Source organism: Leptonotus elevatus, chromosome 8 (genome assembly GCF_054856555.1).
Source record: "Leptonotus elevatus isolate MCC_2025b chromosome 8, RoL_Lele_1.0, whole genome shotgun sequence".
Classification (NCBI taxonomy): domain Eukaryota; kingdom Metazoa; phylum Chordata; class Actinopteri; order Syngnathiformes; family Syngnathidae; genus Leptonotus; species Leptonotus elevatus.
In genome coordinates, this window is record NC_141246.1 from 13,090,164 (window position 1) to 13,105,663 (window position 15,500).

Here is a 15,500-nt window from a genome sequence, read left to right on the forward strand (position 1 = left end):
CTGCCAGACGTTTTCAGAAAAGGGATGCCGTCAGTGCCAGCCGATTTAAGCATTTTGACTGATTTTCAAGGTCCACAGAAAATGTTCTGTTTGGACTATGGAAACACACGTACTACCAAATGAAAGATTGGACTTTCATCTTTCATCAGAAAAAAAGAGTTTGTTTCTACCTTATTCCGTTCTTTAGTAATCAACAATAGAAAATGGTTAGTTTGACCCAATTTCGCCTGTGTTGGACCAAAATACGGAGAAATCAAGCTTTTAGTGAAACGATATTATTTCATGCATTCTAGTGAATTTGACACTTCTTTTTGTCCATGAATGATGCCACAAACACCTAAATAGTGCTTTACTTCTATAAAACACTACCACCAAGAATGAAAAAGTGTTTTTTGATAGCAAAATACGTTTATTTACATTCAACAGTGTAACAATTTGACAACAATTTGGCAAACTATTTACAAATGTGTGCAACTGTGGTGCTATTTACAAATATGTGCATGTTTCAACGACAGTTTTTCTTTTTGTAACACTCTCCTGCGTGCAAAGAGACGCAACAGCATTTGCACAACAGATTGCCTCTTCGCGTGCGCCACTTTCTTGCAGGCCGTTTTTTTCCGGGGAATAGCAAGTATATACTGCAGTGTGTCATCAAGTCTAATATCAGGATCATGCTACGGTTTCGTTACGTCTCGCTTCCCCGTGTCCTTCAGTTGCTATACCGGGTGGTAGGAGATGTTCTGATCCATTTTATCCACTCCATTCATGGTGGCATCGTAGTCCAGAAACAGTGTCTTCTCCGTGATCAGACTGTACCCGCTCCTCCGATGAATATGCATTGGACTCGGGGTACTCTTCATTGTCCGATCGAATGTCCGCTTGTGCAGCTCCGCGTTTTCCGGCGTTAGCAGCGCTAGCCGGTGAGGCTTACTACGTGATCGTAAACACGTCCAGGCTTCCAACTTTGGCGTCAAACTCGCAGTCATCATCATCATCATCATCATCAATCTGCATTGGTCGATGCCAACTCTCCATCGCCCGATCGAATGTCCGCTTGTGCAGAAGTACCCGGCCGGCTATTGTGCGCGTTTTCCGGCCTTAGCAGCGCTAGCCGCGCTTAGCCGGTGAGGCTTACTACGTGATCGTAAACACGTCCAGGCTTCCAACTTTGGCGTCAAACTCGCAGTCATCATCATCATCATCATCAATCTGCATTGGTCGATGCCAACTCTCCATCGCCCGATCGAATGTCCGCTTGTGCAGAAGTACCCGGCCGGCTATTGTGCGCGTTTTCCGGCCTTAGCAGCGCTAGCCGCGCTTAGCCGGTGAGGCTTACTACGTGATAGTAACAGGCCAAAGCTTCCAACTTTGGCGTAGAGCTCGGAGTCATCATCATCGTTGACATCAATGCGCTTTTTAGTATTGATTGATGCTTTCCGTCTTTGAAAAAAATGCTCAAGCTGAGCTGCTTGTAACCGGTTGCTTGGTCAAGCCATTGTGGCTTGGATCAGCCATTGTCTCCTCAACACTCTAGCTCCGCCTCACGTCTTCTACTGACGCCCACGGTGGGCGGCCCATCCAACCTTGTGCAAAGAGAGTCATCGCTGCCCTCTAGGGGCCAAAACGAGTCTTTGACTAATCATATCTGCCTGATACTTTCAGCACAGCTGCCCAAGGCTTTCCTGCACCCGTTTTTGAAAAAAAAACAAAAAAAAACATAGGGGACGTCTTTTAACGTCCTCGGCGCCCTTCCCTAGGTTTATGCTAAACGTTTTATAACGTTTATGGCAGTCAAAGAGTTAACTGGCAGCCCGATTGGCCGTTTTAGCAATGAAAAGGAGCCCCATAATTCACCTGCAGTATTCAAGAATGTGCGGTTCACAGCCATTTTCTTGCTGCGAGGGGAACTATTTCAAATACACATTATCACTGTCACAGCTGTCTAAATCATTTCCATGATGCCTCATTGCTGAGGCAGACTGCAGTGACTAATAGATTGAATAGTATTTGGATCGGATGTTGAATAATGTCTCCACAAAAATACCTTTTCAAAAAAAGTCGCTATGCTTCATATTTAGAAGCCAAAGCAGGACAGTACATTCACTGGTAAGAAAAAAAAAAGATTATTTAAATTGAGCTGACTTTTTTGAGAAATTAATAAAATACAAACATGTCAATGACTAAACTGCTAATTGGTGGGAGATCTTTTCCATCTCTGTCACTTTGCCTGACTTTTCAATCAAAGATCGGAGCACCTCGGGCAGCTCTTCTGCATCAATTAAAGGATTAAAACTCGTAGGAGGTTAACCGTGAAGTCTTCACTGAGGACATTAATTAGATTATTCTGCTGGTTCATCCATAAAAAAAAACTGGCAGGACATCTCTGCCAACTTTTAATTTTATATCAATTGTACTGTACTGGGCTATTTAAATTAGATATATGTGGAAACTCATCCTCTATTTAATTGATAGTTGAATGCATTTTGCCATAGCACACAGTACAGTATATGAATAAATTATAATAAAAAAAAGAAAAGAAAAAAAATCTTACACATTTTACTGGTAGAGTTTTTTCTGCATTGGTCAATGAAATATTCATCATAACAGCCCTCATAACATTCTTTACTGAATCTTAAATCTATTCTATATGAAGGATTACATTGTTATTCCTACAGAAAATTATATTCCTACAATTCTCGTAACAATTTCACACTAAGGCCTCGGTGCATGCGGAATTGCTGGGATATCCGGATTTTTTTTTCTTTTCATGCAGGCACAAAGCTCACTGCACCTGTTTGACAATTTGGAAGACCTTTTTGCGCCATGGTGGGTGTTCTGGCGTAGTGATAGTGTGTCCTTGAAGATAGACCCAATACAGATTCTGAGCCTCGCGGACATGCCTGGAGATGTTATCGTATTTCATCCATAAATACCACAAGTTGACAACAGCAGGCATCAAATCCTCCGAATCATTGGAGACATCAATTAATTTAATGCATTATTATACATATCATTATTATAAATTTTAAAATCATTCCACTGACCACAATACAGTACTTAAGCAACCAATGGTAATCACCACCTCGTTCTGTATTTAATGAGGGTACATGCTTGCATTGTCTGTTGCCACACCGGCCAAGAGCAGTGACAATACTCCTGTCACGTATGGATCGCTTCGTCCTTTCCCCACACATAGATGTCTCCATGCAAGACGTGAGTGCTCGACAAAGGTATGAGAGGAAGTGGGGTAACCGTTGGTGAATACAGTCGGCTGTGTTCACACCCACAACGGCCCTTTATAAGTACACCGGCTTACCAATACCAGGTCTGACATACCTCTGCATGGATTTGTGCCGGTCACAAAAATAGAGCTAGAATAGAAATGTCCTGTTAACACAAAAAGGAAAAAACTTGACGCTCTAAGCTACAATCCTATTTCACACATGCCAACAAAACTAAAGATTTCAGTGAATCATTTTTTTGGCAAATATGAGCAACCATCCTAATTATTATAACCCATTAAGTTAAGACAGAATCCTCACTCAATTCCCATTCTGCCAATCTGTGGAATATTGCCATCAACTGTCAAGATAGTTTGGCATCAAATTCAACTGTCTTCCTGTTTACTTTTTTTTCTTCCCCATTGCAGCGCAAACCTGTTTAGGCAGCAATTGGCCCTGAATTAATTGCATCCTCTGCTGGTTGTTGTCAGTTAATGAAATCTACTGTGCTTCCATCGCAGCTGCAGGACTTTCTGTACATAACCTCGTAATGTGAACACTAAATCATTTAAATCGTACATGACCAAAATAATATTCATTACAATATTCATACCTCAATAATCAAAGATCCGGGGCTATACCTAGTGATGAGTACATCTGCCTCACAGTTGTTTCATGTTCAAATCTCTGCTCTGGGCTTCCTGTGTGGAGTTTGCATGTTCTCTTTCCTCTCCCATTCAAACAGCATGCAAATTATTCTGCCTTTTGCCCAAACTCAGCAGGGAGAAGCTCCAGCTTACCCGTGCTTCGAATGAGCATAACCTGTGTAGGATATGAATGGCTGGATGGATTTATGATTGCCATTTTTTCTGCTCTGGAACTTGGACCAGCTTGGTTGCTCACGTCAGGCTGACATGCACAGTGTGGTGTGGGTATTGTGTTAATTATCGCCACTGTTTTGTAACACCTGGGCAGAAGTGCAGAATGTCTCGCTTACAGACTTATTTTCAGAACTCACCGGATAATTAAAGATTTATTTGGTTAATTTCACACTTGGGTGGGCAGGCACTCCAGAGACCCAACTATTTGTATACAAGGCATTAAAAAGGCCATTTTTCATAGAATGTCCCTAGGAAGGGGAAAAAGAAGTCAACACTGTAGATTTTTTAAAAATTTGATTTACTTGTGTTAAGTTGGCCCTTTGATGGCTAATTTAGACACCCAATTTTGACTTGAATGCACACCAAAAAAAAATCATTCGTCGTCACTCATTGGCTCAAAACGATGTGTAAAACAAAATAACAGCGACCACATCTTGCCTTGATGGCGGTTACAGTCTGTAAAATAAAGTGAATTGTAGTGTGATCTTGAGCAGATGGACAGATCTGGTACCTGGCCAATAGAGGTACTTAAAAACAAATTTAAAGGTGAAGCTCACTTGTTTCCTGAGTTTGATCATGAAAAAATAAATAAAACTTGTGGTGATAGAACCTGACTCAGCTTGTGAACATCACATGACCAAATCCAGAAAACAGGTGTTGGTCGTTACCTCAGCCCTTAACTTATTCACTCCCAGCCATTTTCACTGAAGCAAACCCCTTCGCTCCCAACTGTTTTACTGGATTTTGATTGATATTGCAAGGACAACAGAATATTCTGTTCTATTGCTATAAAAACATGGAACCTACCAAAAGAAAGATTACAGTCTCTCATTTCATCATCTGTATCTGTTTTGCAGCGATCCGCATTAGAATATGGCTAAGTTTCATTATTATTCACATTCCTTGTGGAAACACTGGCAAAAAGAGCTTGTTGCAACATGGCCCTGGCTGATCTCTTATACTCTGCTGCCACATGCTGGCCGTTTTTTGTAATAACTACCATTGCTTTAAGCCACATTTTCATGTCAGAAACAGCATCAAAGCCTTCTGTATGCTCTTGCATTAAAAATAAATTATAAATACGTTTTGGGGAGTGAAGGACAAAGTATTAAAAAACGTATGTACGCATTTTTGGGTTTGAATGAGGTAAACACTATGATGTCATTTTCAGTCGACAGTAAGTGACAAAATGGCCACTCCCTGAGATGGATAAAAACAGGTGGATTTTTCTGCTTAACTCATATTCCACAAACACATTATTAATCAGAATTCTTTGTTAAGACTAGTGGGGCAGCATGCGGCACAATATTCTTAAGAAAACTTTTGGGTTGACTTCCCCTTTAACCCTAAAAGCAGAGAAACTGTCAAATCTGGTCAAAATAGTCATAAAGTGGACTTCAAACAGTGACACTACGTGTGTAACTGAAGAAATCCGGGGATGAATAGGATTTGGTCTCTGCAGTTCGACTAGTTAATAAGTGGAGGGTCTCCAGCACCAGCACCGGCACGGTCCCAGGAGAGTGTTGGGCTCATGTAGCGTGCGGATCAAACAGCACAGCGTCCCCATGTTGCACGCTCAGCAGAGAGCAGCCAAGTAGAATGTAGCCGGGTACAAGCCAGTGAGTCAACATCTCTCTGGGGATGCCCCTCTGTTTCGCCGTTCCCTAACGCTGCTTTGCTTGGTGTGAAATAATGAGAACAAACTCTATTTATTGGCTGAGATGTGGTGCTGGCATACAAACACACCCAGAACGCTTTTGATTAGACATCCCTCTTGGTCTTTCATCTCTTTCAGTTCTGTCGCTCAGCTCTCCTTCATCATCGATGTGAGCTTTCCATTATCTTATTTACGGTCTGTTTGTCTCTGTCCCCATTCCTTTGTTCGTCGGCTCCCCATTCACTAACTCCTCAGTTACATCCATCCTTCTACTCTCGTCTGATTCTCTCCATTGACCCTGTCATCCTCCTCCGTCTTAGCATCCTAAGTTTCTTCTTCCACAAGCCCGTATCTGCCACTTAGCATCAGTCACACTGCACCCCGCCTTGCCCTGCTCACTTTGTTCATTTCTGGAACCACCCCTCTCTCTCTTTACCCCTCGCATGACAGCGGACATGCTCCTCCCTCCTCCTCCTCTCTTTGGCTAGCCAGCACCACCATGCTGTTTGTGTCTGTGTCCTTGGATAGAGGTCAGATGGGTTTTCTCCAGTTTGAGGGATGTGTTGGTGTGTGCGGTGATGCATTTGAGGAAGCCGAATAAATTGTGTTTGTGGGAGATGAGCTTTGTTTTTGTTTGGGTGTGTGTATTTTGTCTAGATGCAGAGGAGGAGCCATACATGTGCAATCTTTCCACCAGTTGCCCTTGACATACACATAGGAGGACACACACACATGGACACACCTGACTGGTTGCGTTTGTGTGTTTAGGGGAGATGAATGCACTGAGCGTGTGCGCGTGCGCGTGCGTGCTTGTATTTCCTCAGGATAAACAAAGTCACCCAACACTATTACGAATCCACTGAGACACTCATTGCACGCAGCATGTACATTCCCGGACACAAAGTCTCTCATTCAGCTTACAGGACAACAAAAATGTATTTTGAGTTTTTGGGTCAAGTTGGCAACGTTTGACCTCAGCCACTCCATATGGAGACAATCCCAGCACAGATGACACCTGAGGAGTAGCAGCAAGTGGGGCAGTTGGCTGCGATAATGAATTACCAAGAAAAGCCCATAGAAAGGCGCACCGTGCTGCTGGCAGTTTGCAGGGAATCTCATCCCTCTGTATGGAAATGCTCACACCGCCCAGTGTATGACATTTCAAGCTGAGAGCCTACCTGAGTGTTTTGGTGGTCATGTCAGCCGCTGTGATTCCATGATACACCAGCGTCTCGTTCCACACTGGGTTTAGCGTGTTCTTCAGAGTCTTTGTGCGAAGTTTGTTTGCCTGGAGAGGGAAATACATTTGAGCAATGAAGGGGAAGGGAGCAACGTGTAAAGAGCTTGGTAGAAAATTCATCAGATCAGAGAAAAAGGACAAGGGACTGCGAAAAAAAAATGACCGCGAGGGAATTATTTATCTCGGCCCCTGAGGAGATCTCGGACATCTGTTGAGCGAGCGTGAGAGGCCAACGAGGCTTCCCTCTCCTCACCTGTCCATCTGTCTCCTTCGCAATGTAATGAGGCAGCGCAGCCACACCAGTTTCAAATGCAGCAGACGTTTAAAGTGTGCAACACAATCAGAATGAAAATTTAAAGCTTTCTGGAAAGTGAATTGCATGCAGGCTCCTAATGGCTGCCCCATCTCCTCGCTTGCTGCCTCATTTCCTACGGTTGCCTTCGGGATGTTTTCATCCTGCTGAGGATTTGACGGTGGAGTTTATGTCAATAACACAGAAAAATATGTTTTCAGGGACTAGTTCTTCTCCTCTGCTATTTTCCAACTCATCAATCATGCAAAACCAAAGTATTTGTAAAAACCTTGACTTGGATTATCACAATGAGGATGATTCATTCAAAAGGATTTTCTTCACCTTCCCAGTTTGCATTTGACCCTAATCAGTTACAGTTAACGTGTGTGTATGGAAATGTTGATTATACATGAAGTATTATGATCTTTAAAGTGTTTGAATCACTTTGAGAGTCACCTCAGCTAGTTTGAATTTAGTTAAATTTCATGGTGAATTTAATTCAAAATAGAATTCTTGCTCGGGCTGTATACCACTACTGGTAAAATACCATGATACCGCACCAATAAAAATAGATAAATAAATAAACAAATAAATAAATAAATAAATAAATAAATAAATACATAAATAAATAGTATTTGTAGTACTGGTACTCCTGCTCAGTTCAGCAAATAGCAACCAATTTATTTAAAAAAATAAAAAAAGAGGCTAAGTGTGCTTGCTTTAAGCAGTTTATTGTTTTTTTCCTGTAAAATACAGCTGGACTAGCACTGCTGTACTGTTGTTGTCTGTATAGTGTATTTTATACAGGCCCCACACAATAACAATACTGTACGACAGATCGCTCTCAGACTCTCTGCTCAGAATCACGGTCGGTCGCTACTTTGATTAGTGCAATGTTTGTCTTAGTCAATGTTTTTTGCCTTTACATTAATTATTTTCTATATTGTTAGGTCAACATAGGTCCAAGAATAGTAATGGACAAGCGTGGCAAAAAGAGCTGGACAAAGTGGCTGGGGAGAGAGAAGTCAGGACTTCCCTGCTAAAGCTGCTCCCTGTCCATCTGACTCCAGATAAGCGGAAGACAATGGATGGACGGATAATTAATTTTGATATGCTCCACTGCCCTGATTTTGAATGATTAAAAATGCAAAGATGTGAGTTTCCATGGTTTGTCATCTATAATGCCAATGCCTTTACTGATGATTTTCATTTTTTTGCTGTTGGTATTGTTTCAGTATCAGCACTGAGGTACTCTAGGCAGGTACTGTAATGAAGATAATTCAGAATCGTGGTATCGTGATAACACTAGCTACTGCCCTATTAATATTCTCTGAAAGAAAAACTGTGACATGTTAACCTATAAAGGCTAAAGCCCAAGCTGCTGCCCTGTGTTGTTGGAACAACACTTAATAAATCCGTTTCTAAAAAGTAAGTATCAATAAATTTCAGTCAGTACAATGATGTCTCATATTTCATCAGAGGTGTGGTGCCGGGTAATAACGCATGTCCCAAAATTGCTTGCCCTATAACCACTCTCTGCAGCTGCTACAAAAAGTAAGAATGCTCTTCCATCACTTTCTCCTGCTCGTGTCCGCGGTTCTGAAGATAAACACCCCATCTTTCACGCCATCGTCCTCTTAGTCAGTCTGTTGGGAGAGACTCAGGACCCAAAGCTCCCTCCTTTCCACTTGTTTGTCTCGTTTTATCCCCACATCCACGGACTAGAAACCATTATTTCCTCATTGCTATCCAATCATCAACTTTTTTTTGTTGAAATGTGAAAAAGAAAAGTAATATTTTTTATAAATTAAGGTCACAAAAGTCGCGCTTTTTTACTGCCTGTGGTTTATTGTTTCCACAATGAGTTCCCCCTCCCTTGTGTCTGTGCCTTTATCATCAGCAGTCTTAAAACTTTGTTTCTAAATGTTTTATCTTGATCCTCCATCTGCCCGTTTACATTTGTCTTCAGTTCCCTCCATCTGTCTGCATGCATCTATCGTCTATTCATTGCACTTTTCTCCTTCGATTACTCTTTCCTAGAGATGTGGATGAAGAGGGGTTGGCTGGGTTTTGACATATTGTCAATAGGATTTCTAGATGTGAAAGAGCGGGTTGGAGAAGAAAAACAAGGTTTCGCGAGAATCACGTTATCATAATGTACTACGGTGAGCTGAACGGTACTGCCTGGTGGAAATTTCCTGCAACAGATAAGAATCTCTTAAACAAACCTGCCAAATTTAACAATAATTTAAATATATACGTATATATATATATACATATAAACTGTGAAAAAACAATTCATTGTCTCCGCTCTCAAACACTGCAGGCGTGTCCGCTGAATTCTTTAAAAACATGTCCCACTGGACTGTCAACTGTCAATCAAAAACAACTAGTACAACCTGAAAAAAGGATGCTACTTCATTTAGCAACATTCTTTTGTCTACACATCCCTACCTGTTTGAGCCAGCAAAGGCAGAATCCAATTCTGAGCCAGAAGACACTGACCTACCTCAGGTTCAACCTGGTTCCTCTCAGTCTGCATCACAACGGTCAACAAGTCCTCTAACAGAGGACGACCATATGGGTCATTTTACCATGCACCAAAATACGACCAAGTGTTACGTATTGTAGATTATCGACCTCTGTCGGCCATGTAAATAGTGAAAAAATAGTGAAGTGAACCATAAGTGGAGTTAATGGGACTCGAATCCAGGTCATCTGGTCGGAAGACGGACATCTGAGATAACAGGCCTGTGATTATTTTAGTGTTTTGTAGAGTTGATATGTAAGTCACTTCGTCATCACTGGGACTAATGGTTGAGGTTAGTATACGTTATGTCTTTAAATGGGACACAAATGCTTGGGGTTAGTAAGAGGCTGTGAGGTTGTAGGATGGTTGATGTTACAAAATTCATAGTCAGACGTTACAAAACACATAGTCAACAAAAATATTTACAGGCCTGTTAGCTCAATCGGATAGATACTCGTCTTCCGACCACACTGCCCAGGTTCGAGTTGCAGTAAGTACTACATACTGTAGTTCTGAGTCTTGTTTTCAAAAATGTTCTTCAAATTATGCATTTGGAATCAAATCTCTGAATGTACTTTACATGGTCTTCGTGTAAATCCTTATGTAACCACAGCTAAGGTGGGTCATGCTTGAGAGGATGTTGCGTTAGCTTTAAGAACATATGCTGAATGATGAGAGCGAAATAAACTTTGAGGTGGAACACGTGCGCCTCCGTTGCCACTAAACTCTACTTCACATGCATGGACTGAACGCAGGCATGAGTAGGCGAGAGCGTCCGTCATACTCACTTCAGCATGTGTGCACTCCCACTTGTCAAATGACGTGGCCCCCGTCTGGTGGATATTTAACTAATGACGGGCCATGGGTACTTACCTCCTCATTGACGCATTCTCCACGTCCCGCCCACCCACCGCTCTACTCCCATCAACACCCGCCCGTTGACGTGAGCCGTGTAGCAATCCTCCCTGTTTCCATGACAACCACCTGCTGCTGCCCTCCCTTTATGTCCCCCCCCACCCCTACTCACATCCCTTCTCTTACTCTCCCCCCTTTCCTCCCTCTCCCTTCTCGCCTTTCTGAGTTGGTATTTCAAGGTCAAATAAGGTCACAGCGATATGGTTTGACATAGATAGCGATAATGTTGGTAAGCGAGCGGCAAGACTAAGAACAATGCGGGAGCATACACAGAAGAGGCCTGGAGGACAAAGATGCCCCCAGACCCTGTGATGGTCGACACTCTGGATCTCACCAGAGTTGCCTCATTCGACCTATCATGGCTCAGCATGCCCTCTCTCTTATCATAGCCTCACTTCATATCCACCTTGAGCTAAAATGTCCAACAACAGGTTGCCAAAAAGCATGGGGCTGCAAGTTGCGGCATGCCTTATCTTCCCACCAGCTTGAGCTGGACACAAAACAAGAGCAGTGCAGCCGAGCAGAACATGTTTGTGCTCGATAAAGCGGCGTCTTGAAAAAGGCGAAATAAGAACGAGCCCACCGCGAAGTTCCCTGCTCGGCGGCTCGAGACGACGCGCTAAATTAGCTGCTGCCATGCGATAATTTGGCAAAAGCGTTTTCACCGTTTCACAGTAAAGACAGAACAAACATATTTGTAAAAGTCATTGTGCCACGTTTGTGTTGTGTCATTCGTCAGCGCCTTGGCCACCCGTCCGTCATCGTCAGTCGATCATTTTTTTCCAGACAAACCAACTGTAGCCTAATTGTAAGTCTGTCATTTTATTTTAACCACGCTTGCACTGTGTGCTCTTTCAGTAATTTTAGTAAGCTATTTTTTAATTTCTTTACTTTTAAATCTTTTTAACTATGTTTGTAACTGCTTTTAAATGTTGGCCTTTTAATATAATATCCCACCCCCTCAAATGTTTTTGTTGTTGCAAAAAATGGCTATTTACGGGATTTTAGCGTATGTTAGCCACTGAGGTGAGGTTGGAGCAGTGACCTTGCTAGCCCCAGGAAGAAGATGAAGCTTGACATACGGATCAGCCAGCCCATTGGAGTCCATGGCTTTCAGTCCCTGTGAATACACACATACAAAGACACTGTACTATACTGTAGTGTTGATGTGACATCATCATGCCCTCAAACGTTACAACACACGAACAACAGGGTCAGAAAAAGACAGCAAACATCACAATGGCGCTGCTGGGTGTTTCTATTCCGTGCCGCTGTTTCTGACTCCCCTCGACTCAATTGTGTTGTCCTCTAGGGACTTATTCAAAGGGATTTACATAATTAAACTCATGTGACAGTTTACAGTATGCGAGGTGGGTGTCCTTGTTCCAAATGTGTCTACATAGCTATGGACAGGGTTTCTGTGGGTCATTAAAAAGCATGTTAAGTCATTAAATAGATTTTTGCTAAAATCAAGGCCTTAAATGGCATTAAGAAGCATTGAATATGATGTCGGGAGGCATTAAAAATTTCAATCTAATTGTTGTTCATGCCTTACTTTAAATGTGTTGTGTAAAAGAGTCACACAGTTTAGCAATAATAAATATGAGAAAACAATTTTTGGGGACCGGTGACGATTTGTAATTTACAAGGAACAAAATGGCCTGGAGTTCATGAGTTGCTTTATGTTCCAATTTATCTGAATTTGAAAAGAAAAATGTGGTGTTCCTGTCACCAACGTCCAACATAAAACCCTAATGTCACCTAGTGGCAGACAATTACCTCAACACACATCTATGACTCAATGCTTCACACTTCGTTTAACCGTAACCGTTAATGTTAACTTTATGAATGACTTACTATAAAATTAATGTATCAATGAACTAAAAGATACAACCACATTTGTCCATTTTTATGTTATTACGCCAAACGTATCATATTAAATACAAGACCTTTTGAACCCTCTATTTCATGAGTATAGTATTTTTTTTCCATTAAAACCCTGATGTATATGATCTGACACATGCATTGCATGGATAATCCGTTAGAGGGCAGTATCACCCAGCTGATGGCTTTTCCAGCAACTTTGCAAGATCGCCCCAATTGAGAAAGGAGAGACGCCCATACTAATTAATAGTGGGAAATGTTCTTTCTGATTTTGGGAAATACTATTAAGATTGATATATCTGTTTATTATAATATTTTTGACAGTTATAAACGTACGAGTTTAAAGCATTGCGACCGGATGTATCAACTGTGACACAAATCAAAGGTCAAATGTGGAAGTTGATTTTCCAAGAATTTGTTTTGTTTGTTTGTTTAAAAGGATCAATAAATACACTATTTGTAAAGAATCAGAATTTTCTCTTATGTATTTCATGGTTCAGGCTTTATAGAGTTAACACAAATATATTTTATTGTACATTTAGAACAAATATAACGGGCAAGCAATTTAATCGAGATTAATGTAAATCATGCAATTTATCAAAATAAAAAATTGTTATCGACTGACAGCCCAAATATATACTGCTCAAATAAATAATGAAACAAAGTGTTCCCTTAATTGTTTTGGGCAGTGTACACGCTATGTATATATGCACTGCTCAAAAAAAATCAAAACAATTAAGGGAACACTTTGTTCCTTTACATTTTTTGAGCAGCGTGTAAGTATGCATATATGTACTGTATGTTTATGTGTGTGCATATGTGTATATGCAGTACGACGTGGGGATTCATTTAGTTTTAAGTTGCATTATAAAACGACATTAAAAAGCATTCTCTTAGATTTGATTTGAACCCTGTACGGAGCATGACGTTTTTTGTACTTTGTAAGGTTTACAAGACATACTGTAGAAGTTGTGGTTACCTTTGCTTTGTGAATGGTGCAATGAAGACAGTTATTCTCCTGATCAAAGAGCAGCGTGAACTCCAACGTCCCCAAATAGGCTGGAAACAACAAAGATGGCACCAATTACTGGCGGGACTCAGCCACACAGACACACTCAAAAGCACGAAACTGCTAAATAAGAATTGACCCATCTTGTAGCTTGCTGTTTGGGAAAAAAGCAGAAAGAAAATCCTATACTATTGCAGCTTAGCACTGCAGGGACGTATAGTGAGATGGAGGGAAAACAATTTTTTTCCAAATTACGCTGTGCATGCTGTTTTCTCCGGAGGAAAAACTGGTCTTGAGTAGAAAAAGATGACGCTCCATTTTCAAGTTTTAGAGCTGGCAGTGTTCTTTTTCTGCAGCAATGCTTTTTAATTTCCATATAAATTAACAAACACCGACACAAACTCTTGAGAAACTCACTGTCGTCATCATCGGAGTCAGCGACTTCCTCTCTGTCCCCACTATTGTCCCCCCGCCTCTCGCCATCCTTGAAACCTCCTCCCATCTCGCCGTTGAAAGTTTCCTCCTTCAGGATCTTTTTCTCACGAGGAGGTGGCGGCGTGCAGGGATAGTCGTGGAAACGCGGGAAGAAGTCTGAGATCTGTGGGATGGGGAGGATGGGGCCCGGGCACACGTTGATGGCAAAGTGCTCCTGCATAGAAATCTTGACGGGCGAGGGAGGGGGCGGGGCCGAGGGGGAGGAGACTGATGAGGAGGGCGTTGAGGTGGAGGAAGGAGGGATGGCGAGGTGGGAGGCGGAAGGGGGTGGCGGTGGTTTGGAGACGCTCATGTGGGCTGCTGAACGGGACTGGAATAAAGAGGAAAAGAAGAGTGAGAAAACAGCAACTACAGGCGCGACCCTCAAGGAGACAAAAAAAAACACGAGTGCCGTCTACCTCCTGAGCTCCTAACTTTTCACAGTGACCGATTTTGTAGGACAGGATCCACACCGTTGAAATTCACATCACATCTTCCACACCCACAAGGGAAAAAAGAGAAACATGTTTCGGTTTTCATCTGTCGATGCAATTCGGAGCTCTCAAATTCCAAAATAGAAATCGCCACAACGTTTGCCACTTCAAGTGTGACTCACACGCACGAGTCAGCGCACCAAGTCTGCGTTTTGACTGAATATTCCAATGTATCACGGTAAAGTCTGAACATGTGACGTCACTTCACTCTCCAACATTTCTCTCTTCTGGCTGCACTCCTCTAGCTTGTCGGCACCTCCCCTCAGCAATATTTACATAATACAGCTCAGAGTCTAACTGAGTCATTAACATGTTTACCTCTAAATGAAGCATAATAACTGCTAACAAATTCTAGACTCCATTTACCAAAGGCCATCATTTGTTAGTTACCTCACAGCGATGAAATCTTTTTATTTTTTTTCATGCTGCATCCCTAATAAAATCTTGCAATTATTGTACAAGTTTCTGTACTGCCCCTAGTTAGGTGATTAACTCCATCTTATAAACATGATGTGGATGATTAACAAATATTCCCATGATAATAACACGAACCAGTTAACTGCTGTGACTATCAAGAGTGGAAAGCGGGCTCAAGTGCTCCCTTTACATCATCCACAAGTGGATCATCTTCTTACAGTTCCTGACAAACATACTTATAAATGTACGTATACGCACTTATAAATATATACTCAAGAAAAATATAAATGAAACACTTCTGTTTATGCTCCCATTTTTTTATGAGATGAACTCAAAGATCTGAAACGTCTTCCACATACACAATATCCCAAATTCTCTCTAATATTGTTCACAAAACAGTCTAAATCTGTGATAGTTAACACTTCTCCTTTGCCGAGGTAATCCATCCTACCTGACAGGTGTGCCATATCAAGATGCTGATTAGAC

General features: G+C 41.7%; 1 protein-coding gene across 5 annotated transcripts in view; it reads right to left on the bottom strand.

Moving 5' to 3' along the window:
• doc2g (double C2-like domains, gamma) overlaps nt 1–15,500 on the bottom strand; it is a 70,686-nt gene that overhangs the window by 19,940 nt on the left and 35,246 nt on the right. For all 5 annotated transcript variants that reach the window (XR_015095781.1, XM_086082306.1, XM_086082307.1 and 2 more), the window contains 4 exons: nt 14,047–14,434; nt 13,600–13,679; nt 11,782–11,856; nt 6,938–7,047 (listed from right to left, as the gene is read on the bottom strand). Coding sequence is in view for 4 of the 5 variants with exons in the window: in XM_086082306.1 (XP_085938432.1) it covers nt 6,938–7,047; nt 11,782–11,856; nt 13,600–13,679; nt 14,047–14,416 (635 nt within the window). In the remaining variant the exon portion in view is untranslated. The remainder of the gene's footprint in view (nt 1–6,937; nt 7,048–11,781; nt 11,857–13,599; nt 13,680–14,046; nt 14,435–15,500) is intronic.